Here is a 24,159-nt window from a genome sequence, read left to right as displayed (position 1 = left end):
CTTCCTATTTACTTTCTTCCTGTTTATCTTCCTCTCCTTTTTTGTCTCTTCATCCTCCTCTTCTTCCTGTTCTTCTTCCTTTACTTCTTCTTCATCTTCTTCCTCTCTTGTCTCTTCTTCTTTATCTTTTTCTTCCTGTACATTCTTCTTCCTCTTCTTCTTTTTCCTTTACTACTTCTTCTTCTTCTTCTTCTTCTTCTTCTTTTTCTTCTTCTTCCTTATCTTTTTCTTCCTGGTCATTCTTCTTCTTCTTCTTCTTCCTTTACTTCTTCTTCTTCTTTTTCTTCTTCCTATACTTCTTTTTTTCTTCCTCTCTTTTCTCTTCTTCTTCATCTTTGTGCTGTCCACTGTGAGTGGTAGGCAGTGCTCTTTATCTCGTATCGTCTGTGGATGGAGAAATACTAAATGCCTACACGACTTCAGAAATGAAATGTACCATCTATCATCAATCACCCATCATTCACATCGCCTTGCCATGAGCACACTGACCAGTGTTTGATGAACCTCACTCTGGAACCTCAGATTCCACGAGATTCTTAATTATTCTGACATTACATAAAAGCATGTAGATCATGTGTGTGTGTGTGTGTGTGTGTGTGAGTGTGTGTTTGTGAGTGTATTTTATCTAGTAAAGCCGTGGTGTGGGCGGCGTGGATCTGTATTGTGCTCTGCTTCAGGCGCAGAATGTGGAGTTATGTGCTCTTATTATCAACATCATACATGAGTGCAGGCCTTAATTGAAACAGGCTCATGTATTACAGCCACAGTGATGGGGAATGTGTTCTGCTGGAGCTTCGCTCTGACACACACTTTCACTGCGCTTCATTAGCGGAGGATATTAATAGCCTGCAGCTCCGGCTATCAGGGGATGACTTAACTTCTCCAGCTCTGAATGCTCATTCGGTTACACAGCGCTTTGTGCTAAATCCAAAAGTGCATCTCGCGGCACTTAAGTCCGCCCAGCCGCGTTTTTTCACCCTTTTCTTTCTAGTTTTATTTACTTGCATATGTACATGTATAATTCTTTAGTCCACCTACTGGGTTTTATTTATTTATTTATTTTTTTCAAGTCTCAGTAGAGGATAGATCTGTATTCATCCTTTTTTTTGTTTGTTTCCTAATGTGCCTTTATTCAATAACATGGCTTTTTCTCACAGTAGTGCTGAAAAAGTTGCATTTCATTTCCCTCGCCCGTGTCTTACATAAGCGTGGATGAATAAATAAAAGCAGAAGAAAAGGGAAAGAACAGAGGAAGGGGGGAGAAAAAAAATACAGCACTTCACGGTTGTTACATTCATTATGCTGCTAAATTAAAAACCAGCAACTATCAGCTCCTAATGTTTTGTCTTGTTCCACCTCAGGTGGTTCAAACAGCCGAAACTAAATGGATTCCCTGTCTTTGTGAATAACTGGGAGCAGACACACTCTTAATTTGTTGTGCAAGCTCTGAGAGGCTGAGGCACACTGCCTGATTGACTTAGTGCTTAGGGCTCTCAGCTAATGCACCCCACGCCATTTTCTATCAAGTACTTACTTATGTTGTTCTGTCAATAGATTACAGACTTGCTTTATGTGAAGAAATTAACAAAAAAACTGCTCCCGTACAAAATTTATCCAAGTTAAACCCAGAGTTGGGTGAAAAAAAAAAAAAAACAGTAGCTACATGCTGGATTGGCACAGGCAAAATGGCAGTCTTTTAATTGAAGCCAGTAATAAGGCTGGGAAATTAATCTTAAATTAATTGGAACAGACATTCAGAAACTCTAACCGAGATAATTTAGCTCATGTAGATTTTTTTAGTATTTAGTTAATACTGTATTAAATTTCTCTCTCTCTCTGTTTATGCCCTGCCCTATTAAAAACGTACAACATACAACCATTTATTAATCATTATTGATGAGGTCAAATGTTCAGTTTGTGTGGTTTTAATGTATAATAAAAAACAAATATGAGAACACCTAAATATTATGAGTTTCTTTCATTTTACCAAATTGAAAACCTCTGGAATATAATCAAGAGGAAGATGGATGGTCACAAGCCATCAAACCACCAAGCTGAACTGCTTGAATTTTTGCACCAGGAGTAAAGGCATAAAGTTATCCAAAAGCAGTGTGTAAGACTGGTGGAGGAGAATATGCCAAGATGCATAAAAAACTGTGATTAAAAACCAGGGTTATTCCACCAAATTTTATTTTTTCTGAACTTTTAAAAACTTCTTTGCATTATTCTTTGCATTATATTACTCTGCATCTTTTTTGTTGTTTCAGCCATTTCTCATTTTCTGCTAATAAATGCTCTAAATGACATTTTTTTTATTTGGAATTTGGGAGAAATGTTGTCTGTAGTTTATAGAATAAAACAACAATGTTCCTTTTACTCAAACATAAACCTATAAATAGCAAAATAAAAAAAAAAGATTCAGAAACTAAAGTCTCTTAATTTTGCCCAGAGCTGTATATCACAGTAAAAGTTTAAAACATTTAAACAGCTTTTGCAAGAACACAATAATCCAATCTGTCAAAACATTGATAATTGCAATTGTGGCAAGCAGCATGAATGTAACTATATATTTTATACTGTTATAGGACTGTTAAATGCTTTAGTAGTAAGGTTATTCAATTTTTATTTATTTAAATATTTAAAAATATGAAAAAATATGGTTATATATATATTTTTTTTTTTCTCACCTCAGCTTCTTATCTGGAATTACTTTGAAAGATAACTAGAATATATATATTTTTTATTTTATCTTTTAGTTTTTCTGTTCATTTCTTTTGATTATAAATTGGTTGTCTACACGAATAAGAATCAAGAGATTAGAAATCATCCATGTTTTAAGCTGCTAATTAAACTGCTAATTACCATCATTAAATGTTCACCGATTTGAGGCGAAGTTAACATTGAACCGGACATAAAGACATTAGTTTCAGATAAACAGAAAAATGACAGTCTTATTGCTGTCTCCCTTGAAGTTATAGCCTGGCTCTAATTAAATGTCTGTCAGAAGCTGCCGACAGCCTAAATGTCAGCTGCCTTGATTAACTGACCGTTTAAACAGCTCTAAACTGTAATTGACAGTGGTCTGTTTGTGCTTTAGAAAGGTCACTTATGTTTTTTTTTTTTTTTTTTTACATTTCTGACATGCTTTTGATTTTTATGTTTTTTACTCTGTTGTGAATGATCATGTTTAAGCTTGTATATTTTAGAGCATGATAAGAGTCCCTTTATAATCCTAGATTGATGGTTCTCATCAATGCAGCATTTCTTAGCTTTTATTGATCATGGCAAAAATAACAAAACACAATACTAGTTCTTGTTCAGTGACATGTGTCCCCACACCAATTCCAGGAAAAGAACTAAGGTTAGCGGAAGGCTAGCTAACATTAACAGCAAGCTAGCTAGCATATTAACTTTAGCAGCAAGCTAGCTACCATACTAACTTTAGCTAGCTAATGTTACCAGGGATAGAACTAAGGTTAGCAGGAAGCTAGCTAACATACTAATTTTAGCTAGCTTAAACAAGCTAGCTAATGTTACCAGGGATAGAACTAAGGTTAGCGGGAAGCTAGCTAACATACTAATTTTAGCTAGCTTAAACAAGCTAGCTAATGTTACCAGGTATAGAACTAAGGTTAGCGGGAAGCTAGCTAACATACTAATTTTAGCTAGCTTAAACAAGCTAGCTAATGTTACCAGGGATAGAACTAAGGATAGAACTAACGGAGAGCTAGCGAACATTAGCAGGGAGAGAACTAAAGAAGTTTTGACTACATTTTTGGGTCTTAAATTATATTTATTAAGGCCTTAAAAAGGAGCTCTGCTGTTACTTTTCAATACTTTCTTTTCTAATACGCTTTGAAATTTGTCCTTTATTCTCCCCAATTTGGAAGCCCAATTTCTCCACCCATTCCCCACCCTGTGCTCTCTCTAACAATACTTGCTGATGGCAATGCAGAATGATCCAGGATTTAAAACGGAAATCCTCGGATCACTGTGGTGGCGCCTTAGTCCACTGGAAAACTCTGAGACTTTTTTTTCATTATTATTATTTTTTCTAATTTCTGTACCATTTTACCCCCAATTTGCAAGGCCAATTACTCAATCCTACTCAATTGCTCATTAGGACTCCCCCTATCACTAGTAATGCCCCAACACCAGGAGGGTGAAGAATAGCACATGCCTCCTCCGATACATGTGAAGTCAGCCACCGCCTCTTTTTTTTAACTGCTGCTGATGCAGCATTGCCGAGTAGCATCACAGCGCACTCGAAGGAAAGTGCAGCGACTCTGTTCTGATACATCAGCTCACAGACGCCTTGTGCTGATCGACATCACCCTTTGGATTAATGTGGGGAAAGAGAGCCATCTACCCAGAGAGAAAGGCCAATTGTGCTCCCTCAGGGCTTCGGTAGCTGATGGCAAGCTACATAAACAGGATTCGAACCGACAATCTCCTGATAAGATGATTTTTTTCAGTTCTGTTAAATTCTGTAGTAATATTTTTGCAATGCTTTTTCCTTTCCTGCGAGTGCTCACACTTGAGCTTGTTCATTTCAGAACACAATTGAATGAAACGCTACAATACAGCACCATTTACATTCTCCTTATCATCCCATATCGATGGTGACGGTCTTATTTCCCTTGTCGTCCCCGGATGGCGGTTCCGCGGCGGGAGTTATGGTGTTGACTCTATTAGCGGAGTTGAGAGTTTGGACGAGTCGGACCCCTCGTGATTAATCGAGAGCACATCCCATTCATCAGGAAACTTGCAATTTTGTCCAAACTTGGGTTGAGAGCGGAGCCTCGTTTAAGGTGCTCCTAATGATTGATTATCCTGGTGCCGTACTTGTTCCAGAGTGAGCTGCAGCCCTCCTCCGTAAATGCCCTTTAATACAGTTTGTTGATTGAGTGCTGCTGTTGTAGCAGAATTACACCCAAAGAAAGGGAGGAGGGAGGAACGCTTTATACAAAAAATAAAAGGGAGAGGGAAAAAAAAGGCCGAACCGAGGGTGGGGGGCATGGAAGTAATTACAGAGTCGATCTCCAAGTACCCCAAAGCTAAAGCTTGAGTTGCCACGTCTCGTTCTCGCCTTCGCCTTGTACCGAAGCCTTTCTAAACAAAGCTGTTTATAAAGTGGCCTGCGATCAATCAACCTTCTTGGCTTGTATCATCGCATAGGTGTTTAAAACATGAGGATCAAGAGCCGAGGATGTGAAAGGCTGCGGTTGCACCGTTTGATGGAGTGACTGCGCCACTGTTCTCGATCCGCCAATCGATTCGCGCCTATTGGGGAGGGTCGGCGGGGGAAGGTTTGGCAGGCAAGAAGATGAGGGGTCCGGCAGTCGTCGGTTGTCGTAATGCTTGATTCTCAGTGTTATGCGCTCTGTGACGAATCTCTGCTCTGAAGCTGAGGTAATCACTCCCCGCGTTCTGCCAATCCCGCTGTCTGCTTGCTCAAAAAAAAGGAAAAAAATCCTACCAGAAGCAGTCATTAGCGAGTCGTCATTGGCGACGGTAGTTTATCAGTCCGGCAGCGCCTGTCCGTTCACCAGCGGCGTAAAAACGGGCACTTAATTGAGCCGCTCGTCTTTCGCTCGCCGTCGTTATCTGTGCGGCTTAAAATTCACTGTGGTCGGCACCAATCACGCCGGCTCCCTCGTTCAGTTAGAGAGCAGAATTCAATCAAGTCCCGAGATAAGACGCAAACAGAAGAGAACAATATAAACACATTTCACTGCAGCGCCAGACAGGGTGATTCTCGAGGGAATATCACCAGAGTCGCGGTCATTATCCTTCAAGTTTTTACCCCTCTTTTTCTACGCAGGCTTCTTTCTCCATTTGCGGGAAAAAAAAAAACGAGCCCACGCCGGTACAATCAAGTTCACACCATTTAAACCGCGGAAAGCTTTCCCGGCGCTAATACTGTGATAATCACCCACTTTTGCTTCTTCTGGTGCTTTGTGGTAATTATAGTTGGTGTTCACTTGAACAGCGTGACTTGATTAAGTACTGTCCCGTCTTATTCTACTCACACTGCTGCACGGCATATGCGGGAGCAGCGTGAGAGAATATCATGGGAACGCTGTCATCTGCTGTCTATTCATTTAGATAGACCACACACAGGGCTGCTTTTTACTGAACTGCGGAAAAGTACAGGAACAAGACGTAAAAGGCTGCGCACTAGAGTGATTTTAGCACAGTTAAGCTGTGTTTCTCTATTTGAAATTATAGAGGGAAAGCTATTCAGTGAGAAAATACAATGTATGATCATCAGCATTCAGTAAGTAATCCTGTTTGCACTTGGTTCGTGGGCGTTACCACCATTACATCTCAGAATTATTAGTTTGGAACCCCCCCCCCCCCACATTTAACGTAAAATATTAGTTTACCCAGTTTTGTTTCTATTGCTTTACAAAAGTACTTAATAAATAGGAGAAAACACATAACACTGGTAGTCCATTCCGGCCCTTATCTCATGCAAATGAAGTGAACGATCAGTTTATAAACAGTAATAATGCAGGCTGCTGGAAACTGGATGAGGTACCGTCAGCCCCATTGCCACACAATGTCCAGCTTTTGATTTTGTAGCCTTTTTATTTCGTTATATGCCCCAAAAATTAACAGTAGGCAACATTTAAATAAACACAACATTTTCAACTAGACAATGGAATTTTAGATGTAAGCTTTAAAGCTTTATTTACTTTAAATAAAAGTATGGTATTCTTAAAACCATAGGGTTTTCACAAAATCAAAAGAAAAATGCACTTAGAAAAGAAATGTAATGTTATGAATTGGCATAGCAGTGGGTTTAAAGACAGGCTGATGAAAATATAGACTTGTTGAAATGTTGAATATGTTTCTAAAATAGTCATTGAAATAAGTCACTTTTGTATGTAAAATTATGAATTTAACAACCTGTTAAAATACACCAGAATGCATTAAATAGCATCTGATTTACAATTTTTTTCTACCCCCTCCCCCCACACATTAAATATGCTTCTGAACCCCCTGGCGTAGCTACAGTAAGTCATTCTTACAATACAAAACAATGTAGTTAATTAACAATAGGCAGTAGTTGCCAAGCAACACAATGTTCAAAGCTTATGCCAACAAAAAAGCACAATGGTTTTAATAAGCTGCAGCTTTAATACAGTGTAAAATTCTTATGTGGTCATATGTGTATAGTTCAACCAATCAGGTTCAATCAGGAACAAGACCTTTCCCTTTTATTAAAGCTGTTTTGTACCAGATGTCATAACTGTCCTATTTGGCTGTATTAATACCTCAAGTATATGCTTTGCTACATTGCATGACAGCAGATTTTACCTAAAGTTATTGCAAACTTCAGTATTTTTGCTGCATTGGTACATTACTGTAACAGCATTATCCTCTAGCACGTAATTCTAGAGACTTAGCAACCAGTTGCTTGGTAGAAAAGTAGCCTACTTTCATTATTGTACATCATATGTGTTTGTCGGTTATTTTGACATTCGGCCAGTCAGGAAGACTGGCCACTATTTAAAATATGATTGGGAATTCTCATAATGCTCAATATGGCATCTGTTTACGGATAAAGTCCCACTCTTCAACTAAAAGAGCCAATAATCTTACTGGATGTGCCAAGAGCAATATACGGACAGTGTTCTGCAAGGAAAAGCTCCTATCGATAAGGAGATCTGCGCAAGTGCAGTAGCCAGAACAAGCCAAAAATCATGCTTTTAGGGTGTGTGATGTGAATAATTTTTTTTTGTTCAGTTTTATGTTCGTTATGCAGTTTTTGGCATAAGCCCATTCAAAGAGATTAGAGGCTATTGTTGTACGACTGGAGATAATTGGCCATTGGCATTGCAAAAATGGCTGCTGAGTAAATAAACTTGCTTATAAGGACTGTGATTTTACTGCTAGTTTCATAAGTGGTCTGCACTACTTGCATGATGTTAAAAATCGTTATTTATTTTTGCCATTTCTAACACATGCCTAGGTAAAATTCAGTAATTTTTTCAACGATGGCCAATTTAATATGCCTATAACCGATACAGAACGCAGCTCATAATCCACTTCCATCTGAAACAGCATGTACTACCAGCATTGATTATAGTGCATAGTTCTGAGCGTCTGTCGCACTAATTCACAAATCAGCCAGTTACTCAATAGAGAAGAGAATTATGGTGATAACTGAGAGCGAAAATCAGCCAAACACAACCACTTTCGAATAGTTAATAGCTAATAACAGTGCTCAAATATCATCTGTGCAGAGTTTATTATATCATTGGCAAACTTAATTACAACGTTTTCAGACTGTTCAGCTCATTCACAAGTCATTTAAAGTGTGTGATTGGAATCTAAATGTCTTTGTGAGTCAAATCTGGTGTAAAGATAGGAACAATTCTTCACATAGATCACTTGAAGATTGCGTGTCCCCGCTGTGCTTCAGCCAGAAGCATTAAAAAGTGTGAGCTTAACCATAAATGGATGGTAAATAGACCAGAATAGAAGGGAGGATCCTCACTGCTGGCAAAACATTAAAATTACCGTATTTTTCGCACTATAAGTTGCACTTAATATCATTTAATTTTCACAAAAATCATCAGTTTGCCTTATAATCCAGTGCGCCTTATGTATGTATTTTACCAGGCAGGTTCTAAGGAGCAGCGTTATAAAGGAGTTCCAGTTTATCCAGCTCCAAGACTGGAGCAGAATTAGCATTATTCGCTAACCGTGCTAAGAGCTAGCTAGCTCTTTCGCTGTTCAGACGTGAGTGTTATCAGCTTATAGCCTGCTGCTAACCCCGGCAGCTAGCACTGCTGAAGCAGCATTAGCATTACCATGCTAACTGCGCTAAGCCCTAGCCCTTTCGTTGTTCAGAGGTAAGTATATTGGACTGTAGTCTGCGTGTTTACCTTGTTAATACTTAGCTTACTAGAACACTCAGGGTTCCTTAGTGTAGTGATGTTGGGCAGCATTAGCAACTAACCATGGCTAGCCCTAGTGGTTAGCTGATAATGCTAATGCTGCTGCACCCATCCTTAGTGGAAGTCTGGAAATCTAAGCTCATTGTAAGTAAACAGAAGCGCTTTATTCACCCAAATAAACAGTTTTCAGGAGAGAAATCTGTGTAGATTAACATTCAGGGCTCGTATCACTTTAAAAGAAAATGTTTTTTTTTATAATTACTTAGCTTAGCTTTACAAATAGCTGCTAACATGGCAACACCCTTGTTCCTTGCTAGTGTCGCAATATGCGCCTTAAAATTGGGTGCGCCTTATGTATGAAATTAGACCAGAAAATAAATGTTCATTGAAACTGCGCCTTATAATCCTTATATAAGGCTTACAGTGCAAAAAATACGGTAATAAGAACTTCGCTAATAGGGTTAACGTACCGCATTAGCTACCATAAGCTTGTTAATATTGGTCTACGTTCTACAAAAATGTCCTGAAAACGCACATCAAATGAACTGTTATCTATGAAACGTCGTAGTAAATATTGAAAATCAGGATGTGTAATATGTGTGAAAAACTCTGTTAGAGGGTAACTGTGTGTTTTCCTCTGGAAGGCAGTGAGAGTTTAAGCCGTAGCTGCAGTATAAGCTGTTTTTTAAATAAACGAAAGTGCTTTATTCACCCAAATAAACAGTTTTCAGGAGAGAAATTTGTGTAGATTTACATGCAGGGCTCGTATGACTTTAAAAGAAAATATATATATATATTTTTTAATAATTACTTAGCTTTACAAGTAGCTGCTAAATTAGAAGGAAAACATGGCGACACCCCTGTTCCTTACTAGTGTTGCATTATGCACTGTAAAATTGGGTGCACCTTATGTACGAAATTAGACCAGAAAATAGATGTTCATTGATACTGCGCCTTATATAAGGCTTACAGTGGGAGAAAATACGGTAATAAGAACTTCGCTAATAGGGTTACCGTACCGCATTAGCTACCATAAGCTTGTTAATATTGGTCTACGTTCTGCAGAGATGTCCTGAAAACGCACATCAAATGAACTGTCCCTGATCTATTAGTCATGCCTGAGAGTTGTGTAGATCATTAGATGACATAATCACCTTCCTACAATTATTTGGCTTGGCTCATTGCATGTAATTAACGTCTTAATCTCCTTATTAGATGTAAACTGGGCTATGATGACCATGTTGATTAGGTGATCTGATTTGGCTCTCGTTATACGTGTGGTTGATGGGTTTCTTGTGTATGGCCATAATGACATGTAATGGATGCCTGTGGAGGTTGTAATTAGGAAATGGTGAGGTAGGTATGGAGAGCAGATGGGTGTCCCCCGTTAATGACCGTAATGCACTGTGTTTAAGGGATTGCACATCAAATCACAAAGGTCTTTGTAGAATGTTCTCTATGAAACGTCGTAGTAAATATTTCGAAAATCAGGTTGTGTAATATGTGTGAAAAACTCTCTAAGGGGGTAACTATGTGTGTTTTCCTCTGGAAGGCAGTGAGAGTTTAAGCCATAGCTGCAGTATAAGCTGTTTTCAATACTTACAGGTGACCCAGCCGTAGATAAGCTAATTGACTTTAATCCAAATGAGGCAGCTAATCATCTGCATAATGAACAGGCTATATAAGTAACTCTGCAAACCTATAGCCGTGAGTGTATTAGACTTTAAATAAGTCTGTGAAGTGTAATCAACACAGTGCTCTCGGCACGCTTCTCTCCGCCGCTGAAAGTGAGCCAAAAGCTCCTTTTTTATTCACTAGATTTGACTGTCAGTAATACTCAGACTAGGCTCCGGAATTGCAATCCCAAACCCCAAATCAGAAACAGTTGGATGAGAGTTTCTTCCATTTCCTTGACTTTTATTTCACTGCAGACAGTATAAACTCAAGATACAGTGCTAGTTAGAAGTTTGGACACACCTTAAATTCAGTGGTTCTTCATTATTTTAAAATCCGACATTACCAGCACCACGTGTCTGAGATCCGGACCGGCCGAGAGCAGATTCAGCACTTTAGAGTCAGCCGATCACTCAAAACAGCAAAACAACAATATTGGGCTCTTTAATCTGGCATTTAAATGACCCTTTAAAAGGTAAATAAGAGTGTTTTTCTGGGATTAAAAGTGTAATTTCGACTATAACGGGAAATATCTGAACAAAACTGTGCCGGCCTGAGGTGCACAGCTTTATAAAGGCTGTCTGCCACTGCGTTTACAATCATGCAAGCATGTGCCCAGCCATGTGGATGGAGGCCATGCGGTTACCTTGTGTTTATGCCTGCTCCCCGCTGTCGGGGGAAGGAAGTGTGTATTGAATTCTTCCACTGGCTTTCTCAAAAAAAAAAAGAAAAGCTGTCTAGATATAGAAAAGAAAACAGCTCTCAAGCACTCTGTTAACTGTTGAGGGAGTCAGTATTCTGACATTAACCAGATGTTTCATTATTTCTCTAGTTAAAATCACTGGTATTAGAAATAAGTTCATCCTGTTTTTTCAGAGTGTGTGTGTTTATTGTCCAGAGACTCTTTATACTGTATTTTTAAGCATTGCTGAACACTTATCCCTCAGGCATTCAACAATAGCTGATACAACCACATGGGATTAAAAAAGAATTTGGTTGGCAATCCTTCATCAACAAACACTACAATACAGGATTAAATTCCAGGTGTAAAACTGAAGACTAATGTTGACCATGTCCAGAAGTGGCATCAACTTTGCATCTCTTGACTTGGAGGCATGTGGGATGCTTATTTAGTGGAAATTCATAAAAAAAACACACTTAAAACTTTGCTGTAAAAAACAGAAGCCTTATGTTAACCAGTGGAAATTATCTTCTGAAATCTCCTGTTGTTTTGTTTTATTTCATTTTAAGCGAAACCTTTTTCGGTGAGTATATCGGACTGTAGTCTGCATATTTACTTTAAAATTAAAATAAGCTATGTGGGATGAGCCGCTAGCTAATATCGCCCTGGCTTACCGGAACACTCAGGGTTCCTCTGTAGGGCAGCATTAGCAATACTAATACTAATGCTGCTGCACCCAGCCTTAGTGTAAATCTGGAAATCTAAGATTGTTGAAAATAAACAAAAGCTCTTCACTTACCAGTTAAAACGTTTTTTTCAGGAGAGAAATCTGTGTAAATTAAAATCTAGGGCTTGTTTGACTTTGAAAAAATTACACATTTGTTCTCAGCTTATATTTGCTGAATTAAAAGGAAAACATGGCAACCCCCCTGTTTCTTACTGGTGTCAAATAATGCGCCTTATAATCCAGTGCGCCTTATGTTGGAAAATAGACCGGAAAAAAGACATTTATTGATAGTGTGCCTTATAGTGCAAAAAATAATATCAGAAATTGTTGTGGAGCTCTACAATACAGAGTTGCATTCACAAATACCACGTAAAACAAGCAAAACTATGCAAAACAGAAGCCTAATGTTAACCATGTGCAGAAACGGTGTGGACTTCTCCTGGCTTGGAGGCACCGGGGATGGCCCATTGAACAGTTGAAATAACCTGCTGGAATCGTTGTATTGCATGTGATTCACTGTAGGTTATGCAGGGAACCCTCTATCCTCTATATCAGGGGTCGGCAATTAAGTTTTGCCGTGGGCCAGATATTTTCCAAGCCATTATGCGGTGGGACACGCACACAAAAAAAAAATCTGTTTTGGAAAATAAAGTGTAATTGGATGGAGTGCTACAGACTATTAGCTCTCCAGCCCAGAGTTTTATTGAACCCAATTGCAGAACAGTTGAATTCTACGTAAAAAAATGAGAATGGGCGTAAACTAAAGATTAAAATTACGCCGAGTGCGACAGAGAGACAGGAGCATTTTATTTTTTCCATTGTCATTCATTATAGTTCAAACAACCTTACAGACCAGATGTTTCATGCTTGCGGGTCACATCTGGCCCGTGGCCCACCTATTGCCGACCCCAGCTCTATATTATAGCCTCTACATACATTCTATTAAGGTTAGAACGTAAACAGCGGGCTGTATCCCACCACACTTGTCCTTGTGGCCCTTGTGTTGGTAATGCAGCGTATATACAATGATGAAAATCCAGCAGGTCTTGCTCTCTGGCACCTGCATTAGGTTTAGAAACCGCTGAATGGAATGAAAAGCTGTTCAGATATCCTAATGAACATTCCTGTAATACAAACATTAATAATGTTATCTCACTTTGTGTTCTCTCTCTTTCTCTCTCTTTCTCTCGTTTTTTTTATCTCATTGTTTTCCCCATGGGAGCCGACGTGTTTGAGTGAACATTTGAGTGTGAACGCTGATAAAAATGATCGAGCCGTGCTGCCTGGCTGAATACAGATTAGAGCAGTGCAGTCAGAATTCCAACAGCTGCTGCTTTCTCACCTGTCAGATTTGCTGAGGAACGCGTACAGCGCTGCATTTCTGAGTGAATTAGAAGCAGAAGTTTAGTTTGTTTGTTGATATTTGTTCTTTTTTCCCACTTATTTTCAGTGTCTTCAGGTATTTATTCCTCAGAAATGTGAGGAAACGGGGCGCCGAGTGGTCCAGCGGTCTAAGGTGCTGCCACTATGAGCAGGAGGTCGCAGGTTCGAACCCCCGCTCATGCAGCTTTGCCATCAAGCTGCCGGCGTCAGAGGGAGCAAAATTGGCCCTGCTCCCTCTGGGTGGGTAGATGCCGCTCTCTCCCCACATCACTCCTAGGGTGATGTCTGCAGCACAGGGCGTCTGTGAGCTGATGTACCGGAGCCGAGCCGCTGTGCTTTCCTCTAAGTGCGCTGGCTGCTCGGCAAAGCTGCATCAGCAGCAGCTCGAAAAGAAGCGGTGGCTGGCTTCACATGTATCGGAGGAAGCATGTGTTAGTCTTCACCCTCCTGGTGTGTTGGGGCATCACTAGTGATAGGGGGAGTTGGTGGGTTGGGTAATTGGACGTGTAAATTGGGGAGAAAATGGGAAAAATTAGAAAAAAAAAAAAAAGAAATGTGAGGAAAGTACAATGACATGCAAAAAAAGTCATGGGATACCAGTATATAAGTATGCCAGCAACATTTCTCCACTGCAATAAGGATACATTAATTAACAGTACCTTTGACAGAATGTCTCAACTAATTATAGATTATCTAGTGGTGTCAACAGATAAAAAAAAATCAGATTAATCACACTATTCTGATTAACAAAATTAATCGCACTTGTTCTTTTTAAGACACAAACGTTTTTTACTTTATTGTAAACATCTCAGCTTGGTTGCAAGTATTTCTGAATTAGAACTCAATCCGCTGTGTAGAAAGGGCATTTCCAGTGCTTGGACGGTTTAAGAGCTGCCACTATGATCAGGAGTTCGCTGGTTCGAATCCTGTTCATGTAGCATGCCATCGGCTACCGGAGCCCCGAGAGAGCACAATAAGCCTTGCTCTCTCTGAGTGGGTAGATGGCGCTTTTTCCCCTCATCACTCCAAAGGGTGATGTCGCTCAGCACTAGGCGTCTGTGAACTGATGTATCAGAACCGAGTCACTGCACTTTCCACAGAGTGCGCTGTGATGCTACTTGGCAATGCTGCATCAGCAGCAGTTCGACAAAAGAGGTGGTGGCTGACTTCACATGTGTCGGAGGAGGCATGTGCTAGTTTACCCTGCTTTTCCTAGTGAGTGGGTTGGCTAATTGGCCTTGTAAATTGGGGAGTACTGGAAGGCACCCTCCGTAGACAGTAGTGCAGTGGGCGGTAATGATCGTAACTGGCAGCATCTGGCTAGATTTGTCCATGTGACTGTCCAAAGTGATTCTGGCAGAAAACTCATCAACATTCAGGGCAGGAGACCGCCCACACACACATCCCAAAGGTCAGTGCAGTGTTCTTTAGCTTCTATACGACATTGCAAAAGTCATGGGACACAGTACTTGCCCTTGTTTCATGACTTTTGACTTGCCAGTGGAGTAATGTCCAGTCTCTGTAGACCTTGTATTCACCTCTTTTTTAAAAACAGTCACTTATTCTGGCAGACGTTGGACTTTATCAAGGAACAGGCTTTTTTTTATGACAGAATAAATTTGTTTTTCCTCTTTTTTCCCTCAATGGTTATCACAGCAGCTGCACAAACATTTACAGCTAAATCTGTTGTGCTGAATAAACGACTCCACAAATCTTGAAAGGTTATTTATTGCACAGCAAAGCACTGCAATATGCTCGCTCCGCTGACGCTCATTACATTTGACAGAGAAAACTGCACTCTAACTTGCTCTCTTGACTGATTTTTGCAAAAGAACTGTCATTATGCTTGAGGGAAGCTTTGAATTTGTTCTTTTTTAGGCTTTGGAATGACTTTGTGTTACATGAACACCTGAAAATGCCTTTTTTTGTTGGTCTGTCTGCATTTACTGCCATTTACTTGTTTTTTAAAGGAGATCATGTCTTTTTAATGTATTTTATCTTCCCTATTAGAGTCTGTTTATACTGTTTGAATTACCATATTTTTGGCATTGTAAAGCGCACTTAAAATCCTTTAATTTTCTCATAAATTGACGGTGCTCCTTATAATCTGGTGTGCCTTATGTATGAATTATACTGGTCAGGTTGTAAGGAGCAGTAAAGCCACTCCGCTGAAGAACAGCGTTATACAGGAGTTTAAGTGAAGTTTCTCCAGCACCGAGGTTGGAGCAAATTAGCATTAGCCGCTAACCTCAGCGATAGCTGTTACACTGTTCAGATGTAAGTATATCTTAAGTGAAAAACTCAGAAATATAATTAAAAGGAAGATGGATGATCACAAGCCATCAAACCAAACTGAACTGCTTAATTTTTTTTCGCACCAGGAGTGGCATGAAGTTATCCAAAAGCAGTGTGTAAGACTGGTGGAGGAGAACATGCCAAGATGCATAAAAACTGTGATTAAAAACCAGGGTTATTCTAGCAAATATTGATTTAAGTCTTAAAACTTGAGTATGAATATACTTGTTTTCTTTGCATTATTTGAGGTCTGAAGGCTCTGCATCATTTTTGTTATTTCAGCCATTTTTCATTTTCTGCAAATAAATACTCTAAATGACAATATTTTGGGGGGAATGTAGTCTGTAGTTATAAATAAAATAAAACTACAATGCTAGTTTTACTTAAACCCATACCTATAAATAGTAAAATCAGAGAAACTGATTCAGAAAAACTGAGGTGGTCTCTTAATTTTTTCCAGAGCTGTATATATTTTAAAGACTGATATATTGATATGTTGTTTGTAGCATAATTCAGAAAGCAATCTAGCCTGTAAAAACTTCTTACAGGAGTCATCTCCTTCTACTGTCCAGTAAGACTTTCTGCTGTGTTCAGTAAAGAGAGCATTATTGAGGTCAGGATGTTGGATAATCAGCACACCACCTCATCCCCAACTGAATCCAATCCCAAAAGTACTGGATGGAGCTCCATCATTCCAGATAACACAGTTCCTTTTCTATAGAGGGTAGACAAGCTGTGTAAGTGCATTTGCACAGCTGTATTAGCACTAAGTGCAGCTAAAAGTAGCTAAATACATTCATTAGAAGGGATGTCCACAGCCACTTGTCCTGTACAGTAAAAACTATGATTTTTTTATATGATTATAACAGCAGAATGAATAGGTACCTCTACAGTTGCTTTAAAACTTCTTCAGATCTTGAAATAGTAGTTTATTATATAGCAGAGCTGTGTAATTTGATTGCCCTATTGACTCTCATTATATCTGACTGTGAGATCTGCTCTCTAACTCAGTGTGTGACTCATTGGGAGTCTTTATTAGTGTGGGCATTGTAAATGTATCTATCTGAATGTTGAATTTTAAAGTCACGTCTGATTCTCTGATTTAGGATGAACAATTTAATGTTGTGGTTTGTGTAGAAGTAATTCTTTTATGCCTTATTTGGTTAGAGCTGGCTGTCCTTACAAACCTACAAATACTATGCTTGTTATACACTAAACATGGAAGTAAACGTCACAACTACACATCACCACAAACACACACACCATCCCCACTGTGAACTGTGAAGCATGGTGGTGGCGGCATCATTTAACTCTTCAGGCCATAGGTGTTTTGTTTGCTTTCTTTTGCGCTGTGAATCTTGCATTTGTTCTTTACATTGTGTCAGAAGTTTATAATGACGTCCAAAGCTCAGATACAGACAGAAGCCACGCTTGGGCTCGTCACTGATGGTCCACATCATGGCACTGCTGCCACGGTCTAACTTTAGCCCCAAGCTAACCAACCCACTGCCATGGCCCTAACGGTCTACTAACGGAACTATGGACCAGCCTTAGCCCTAACCTAACCATCCAAGTACCATGGCCCTGCTGCCATAGTCTAACTATGGACCAACCTTAGCCCTAACCTAACCATCCAAGTACCATGGCCCTGCTGCTATAGTCTAACTATGGACCAACCTTAGCCCTAACCTAACCATCCAAGTGCCATGGCCCTGCTGCCACGGTCTAGCTATGGACCAACCCTAGCCCCAACCTAACCATCCAAGTGCCATGGCCCTGCAGCCAAGATCTATCAGTGGCCCAACCAAACCAACCAACTGCCATAGCCCTGCTGCCACTATCTATGTGTGGCCCAACCAAACCAACCAACTGCCATGACCCTGCTGCCACTATCTATGTGTGGCCCAACCTTAGCCCCAACCAAACCAACCAACTGCCATGGCCCTGCTGCCGCTATCTATGTGTGGCCCAACCAAAACAACCAACTGCCATGGCCCTGCTGCCGCTATCTATGTGTGGCCCAACCAAAACAACCAACTGCCATGGCCCTGCTGCCACGGTAAGGCTGCAACATCATGTGGTTAACACCTGGATCTGGAATGTTCAGAAAGCATGTGTCTTAAGCATTTACACAGAAGTGCTTAAAATTTTAATTAAGAAATTATCTTACAAAAGGGTAGAAAGTCTGTTTTTGCATGATGCCAATTATTTATTGATTACCTACTCTCTCTTTGTAATATCTTAGCAAAAGACTAATTATATTTAACAGTTATTCTTTATACTAGACTCTTACTGGGTGAGTGACACTTCACTGAGTAACTCTATATATATTTCATACTTTTTAGAGTCTTGACTCTGGCCTTTTTTTTAGGCTCCAGCACTTGGAATTCAGAGCCTACCTGAACAGCAAAAATGCAATCATATCTATTTCTCTCTCCCTCTTTTTTTCCGTCATCTTCTCTTTATCTCTCTCTCTTTCTCCCTCTCCCTCTCTCCCTCTTTCTCCCTCTCTCTCTCTTTCTTTTTCTCTCTCTCTCTCTCTGATGGAGTGTTAAGCAGAGTCATTCCCCTTCATCACAGCCGGCAGGATAGGTGAATTAGGCTGGGAGATTGAGGCTGCGGCTCCTCTCTAAGCTCCTCTAATGCAGTCATTGACTGGAGGGGCTTGCCGGGCCTGGAGCTGGGCCGGCGCCGGCTTGAGTGAATTAGACTTGGCTCTCTATACCTAAGAGAAATGGGCTTCACCCGGTGGGGTCCTGACCGCGGGGGCGCCGCGGAGACACGCGCCAGCCGCTTGACAGGCAGCTCACACTCAGCGGCGCGACGTGAAGATTGAGAAGGCAAAGACACGCTGATTGAAAGTTAAAATAATTTAGAGGTGTGCGGCAGCGCTCGCCGGTGGCACAGCTTGACCTCGCCGAAATAAAAAATAAACAGCTCTGTGAAGCACGGCCGTCCTGTCTATCTCACGCCAGCGCGGCTCTGCCCGCTCGCAACAAGGCAAGCCAGGCATGGGGTTGCCCCTGGCAACACTGTATTCTTCTGACTGAGTGTGTGTTTGTATATGTGTGTGTGTTGGCTGAGATAATTCTTCATTTAATATGTCAAAATGTTTGTGGACTCTCCTTCTAATGAATGTATTCAACTTCTTTAAGTTGCTTTACCCAGTAATACTGAACATCACTGTAATGTTTTACACTGTATGCTGGTTTCCTTTTTTTATATTTTTATTTCTTTTATTTTTTATCATTTTTTTTTAAACCACTCATTAGGACTCCCCACTATCATTAGTGATGCCCCAACACAAGAAGGGTGAAGACTAGCACATGCAGGGTTCTTGCAGTCATGAAAATTAGTAGTTTATAAAAATACCTACAAAGTTTTGGAAAAGTCATGGAAATTTGGTCTACAAATCTTTGTGTAGAGAAAATCAATTTTTAGCTAAACAAACAAGCAAACAAAAAAAAATATCTAACCCTTACCTCAGAGATATTTCAGTAATTTAGACCTATACAATGGAGCTCTCGGGATCTGACACATTTTATTATCAAACATTTTTATCAGATTTATTTTCTCAGTTTTTTCTATAATCAATTTTGATTATAGTTTTGGTGGATTTTTGGTTTTGTTGTCCATGTCTGCACTGATGTTTTAAAATTCGTATGGTCATGAAATTTTCCTTGAAGGAAATCATGGAAATGTATTAGTTAAAAAAAAGTGTAGGAATCCTGACATGCCTCCTCTGATACATGCAAAGTCAGCAGAGTTGCCGAGTAGAATCACAGCTCACTCCGAGAAAAGCACAGCGACTAGCTCACAGACACCTTGTGCTGATCGACATCACCCTTTGTAGTGATGTGGGGAAGGTGCGCCATCTACCCACCCAGCGAGAGAGAGAGTATAGAAATCCATATTTGGTGGAATAACCCTGGTTTTTAATCACAGTTTTCATGCATCTTGGCATGTTCTCCTCCACCAGTCTTACACACTGTTTTTGGATAACTTTTTTTATTCCACTCCTGGTGCAAAAATTCAAGCAGTTCAGCTTGGTTTAATGGCTTATAATACATTTAATGGCTCTGTTGTTCTTCTTCTTCTTTTGTCCACCACAGGGCCTGATGATCCTCCTGCAGAACCTACCCACCATGCACTGGGGCAACGAGGAGGTGAGCGTGCTGTTGGCTGAGGCCTACAGGCTGAAGTTCGCCTTTGCAGACGCGCCCAACCACTACAAGAGATGAGACTGGATGAGGGACCCCCCCCCCCTGTCACTGCACTGCTACTGAAGTGAGCCCTGCCCAGTCCAGACAAGCCCCGCCCCTCTCTTAATGCCCACCCAAAAATGGCTCCCAGCGGCCCTCTATGATGTAGAGTTTTAAACGGTGTGTGTTTATGGGATTCCTACCGTGTATAGCTCTATCTCTCTCTCATTCTCGGCGCATTCTCGGCTAGCGTTCCTCAAGTTTCCTCTAGTTTCTTGGGTTTTTTACTAAACGTGAACACTCCACACATCTCCAGACGTCTCCAGACATCATCTCCAGACATCATCTGTTCATCAAGTCCAACAAAACAGCAAAAAAAAAAAGAAAGACAAGAAAAGGCCAAAAAAAAAAAAGACTTTGACTTCTCTCCAACCTCCTAATGTACTGACTCACACCTCGCCTCACCCCATCATTCTTCTGCTTCTGTGCTATTTCTACCCCGATTCTAAAAACGTACGCCACCTAGAAGGTCCCCGAGCAGAGGAGGTGTTTCGTGTAGGCTGAGCTGATACGATTTTAGCAGTTCATTATGAAGCAAAAGAAAAAACGAAAAAAAATATATAAATAAATAAAAAAGCGCTGAGCCTCCAGACATGAACCTGGTTCCTGGTTTAGGAGGTAGAACTAACTAACACTGTGTGTGGGGGGGAAATGGAAATGGGGGAAAGTGGGAAAGAGGAAATGAGCTGAATGCTGACAGGAGTCTATACAATATATAATAATGGCACAATTCTTCTTTTTATATCGAGCGAGAAAGCTTGAAAGTGTTGAAACTGAAGGCTCTCCTCTGAGAAAGCACTAAAGCAGCCGCCGCGGTCGCCGGTCAGGAGTCTTCTGCTCCGTTCTGGGCAATAATTAGTCGTTACTCGAGACAGGAAGACGGAATAGAAGAATAAAGACAGATATAGACACTTATTCCCTCAAAGAATACTCCCTGCAAGTAGAGTCAAAATCAAAAAAACACTTTATTTAAACCTAGGTCTACCTCAGGGGCCTGTCTGCAGAACTGGCGATGAGATGGTGGAATGCATTACTCGGGTGATTTATCTATCTGCCTCCATGTTTTAGAACAATAGCCATGATGTTCATTTCCTGAACATTTATTTCTTTTTTGTTGTTGTTTTTTTATCTATTTTTTTTTTTTTTTTTTTAATATATTAATCAACATTTGCCTTAATTTGGCTGCTTTAGAGCCTGATTAGGAACAGGCAGCCATTGGCTGTTGGAGGTGGCTGGAGTGTACAATGGCTGCTTTCCACTGCAGGGCCACATGGTTACCAGGGACCCATTGGATGGGTTATGGTTTCTTTTTCTATTTCTATGTGTTTCTTAATCAGAACCAGAATGTACACAGCATGTGAAATAGAGAGTTGTGAACTTTCACAATAGTGATCAGCTCTGTCTAATATCTTGTCCATGATTGCTACTGCGGAGTTAGTCCACTGCTTGTACAGCTTTGCTACTGTGGAGTTAGCATGCTGGCTACCAGCCATGTCCATCATCTGTACTGCATCCATAGCAATAGCACGCTGGATTATTGGCTCATCCCATAGTGGTATTGGATTGTTAGCACGCTGGCTACCAGCCTTATCCCACCTCAGCTAACCTTGCTACTGAAGTGTTAACATGCTGGCTACTGGCCTTGTCCAACATCTGTACTGCAGCAGTAGCATTAGCACGCTGGCTAACTGTCTCATCCCACAGTGCTATTGCATTGTTAACACCAGCCTCATCCCACCTTACTACTGAAGTGTAAACATGCTGTAAACTAGCCTTGTCCAACATCTGTACTGCAGCAATAGCATTAGCACGCTGACTAACTGCCTAATCCCACAGTGGTATTGCATTGTTAGCATGCTGGCTACCAACCTCATCCCACCTCACTACTGAGGTGTTAACATGCTGGCTTCCGGCCTTGTCCAACATCTGTGCTGCAGCAATAGCACGCTGGCTTACTGCCTCATCCCACAGTGGTATTGCATTGTTAGCATGCTGGCTACCAACCTCATCCCACCTCACTACTGAGGTGTTAACATGCTGGCTACCGGCCTTGTCCAACATCTGTACTGCAGCAATAGCATTAGCACGCTGACTAACTGCCTAATCCCACAGTGGTATTGTGTTGTTAGCATGCTGGCTACCAACCTCATCCCACCTCACTACTGAGGTGTTAACATGCTGGCTACCGGCCTTGTCCAACATCTGTACTGCAGCAATAGCATTAGCACGCTGACTAACTGCCTAATCCCACAGTGGTATTGCATTGTTAACATGCTGGCTACCAACCTCATCCCACCTCACTACTGAGGTGTTAACATGCTGGCTTCCGGCCTTGTCCAACATCTGTACTGCAGCAATAGCATTAGCACGCTGACTAACTGCCTAATCCCACAGTGGTATTGCATTGTTAGCATGCTGGCTACCAACCTCATCCCACCTCACTACTGAGGTGTTAACATGCTGGCTTCCGGCCTTGTCCAACATCTGTGCTGCAGCAATAGCATGCTGGCTTACTGCCTCATCCCACAGTGGTATTGCATTGTTAGCACGCTGGCTACCAGCCTCATCCCACCTCACTACTGAAGTGTTAACACGCTGTCTACCAGCCTCATCCCACCTCACTACTAAAGTGTTAACATGCTGGCTACTGGCCATGTCCAACATCTGTACTGCAGCATTAGCACACTGGCTAACTGCCATATCCCACAGTGGTGTTGCATTGTTACCATGCTGGTTACCAGCCTCATCCCACCTCTGTACTGAAGTGTTAACACGCTGGCTACCAGCCTCATCCCACCTTACTACTAAAGTGTTAACATGCTGGCTACCGGTCTTGTCCAACATCTGTACTGCAGCAATAGCATTAGCACGCTGGCTAACTGCCTCATCCCACAGTGGTATTGCACTGTTAGCACGCTGGCTCTGACCCTTTTTTTAAGCGTTCTTTGCCGAACCATGTTCACCATGTTAACCAATGTGTTCAGAACCATTCAGCCCTGCATTAGGAAAGCAGCCATACATATACAGTGATACATTGAAACAGTGAAAGCTGCTCCAACAAATTCGCCTTTTTTCTCAGTTGTATTATTGAATATTTTGGTCATTTTGTTGTCCATTTTGGCCTAACGATCCATGCACCTTGCATGACGGCATCATCACAATTAAGCGTTTACTGGGTTAAAGGTAGCCTTTTCTCCACAGCGCAGTTCTCAACGTAATCGCATTATTCAACCTTTTGATCATGTCGTCAGGCTTTTAAATTTCAGTGCCAGATCTTAAAAACAAAAAATTTAAGAGTAAAATGTGTGAAAAGAAGTGAATAGAAACACTGCTCTCAAAAGTCTGTTTTCCTCTTTTTTTGTATTAAATGTATTCCTTAAAATCAGCTTGTTTTAATATCCTGCTCATTTCAGTTTTCTTTCTATTTTTCTGATTTTTTTTAATAAACATGGTTTACATGAGCCTATTAAGTTGTGCCTAACTTCTTCAGACATTAATAGAGAATTTTTCATCCCAGATATTTATTTTTTTCTTTCTTTATCGATGATTAAAAAAGTGAATCTGAAAAAAAAATAAAAAAGCAGATCATTTTCAGCTGAAATATGGAGAAGACTAAGACTCTGCTTCAGTCATATATAACCATGCTGACACATGCAGAAACACACACTGTCCGAAGCCTCTGACCTTTCATATGCTATGTGATTCTCTCTCTCTCTCTCTCTCTCTCTCTCTCTCTCTCTCTCTCTCTCTCTATCTCTCTATTTCTCTCTTGATTTTCTTTCTTTTTAATTTTTTTTTCCTCCAATGTTTGAGTGGGCGGTGTGTGAGGGGTAGTCCTGGATATCAGATTAGGATCATTTCCTGACTTCTGTGTTGGGGAAAAACGACGGATTTTAGAAGAGTGTCAGAAGTTTTTTCTGAGATGTTCTTGAATTAAAATATGTGTACAGAACAATGACTTTTCAAAGATCTGTAAATAGAAAGAAATGTGTAAATAAATGCTATATATGACCAAACGTCTCTTGTGTCACATCACTTTTGTTTATTTGTATGTTGTTTATTTGTGCTCAATAATTAACACTGTAAATTAAATAGCTGTAAATGATCCAGAATTTACCATAAAAAAAATACCATAAACTGAATGCTGTCAATGGAGTCGAAATGGTAAGTATGCAGTAGCTAAAGTAAAGTTTTTAAATGTTTGATTTTGCCTTGAAGAAAATG

At 40.5% G+C, this 24,159-nt stretch overlaps 1 protein-coding gene across 3 annotated transcripts in view; it reads left to right on the top strand.

Moving 5' to 3' along the window:
- tbc1d22a (TBC1 domain family, member 22a) overlaps positions 1–23,951 on the top strand; it is a 261,181-nt gene extending 237,230 nt beyond the window's left edge. For all 3 annotated transcript variants that reach the window (XM_049473643.1, XM_049473641.1, XM_049473642.1), the window contains 2 exons: positions 19,786–21,961; positions 22,244–23,951. In XM_049473643.1, the coding sequence (XP_049329600.1) occupies positions 19,786–19,914 (129 nt within the window). In that variant the 3' untranslated portion in view covers positions 19,915–21,961; positions 22,244–23,951. The remainder of the gene's footprint in view (positions 1–19,785; positions 21,962–22,243) is intronic.
- The last annotated feature ends 208 nt before the right edge of the window (positions 23,952–24,159 follow it).

Source organism: Astyanax mexicanus, chromosome 2, assembly GCF_023375975.1.
Source record: "Astyanax mexicanus isolate ESR-SI-001 chromosome 2, AstMex3_surface, whole genome shotgun sequence".
NCBI classification, from domain to species: Eukaryota; Metazoa; Chordata; class Actinopteri; order Characiformes; family Acestrorhamphidae; genus Astyanax; species Astyanax mexicanus.
The sequence above is the reverse complement of the archived record's forward strand: the minus strand, read 5'-3'. Positions and strand labels throughout refer to the sequence as shown.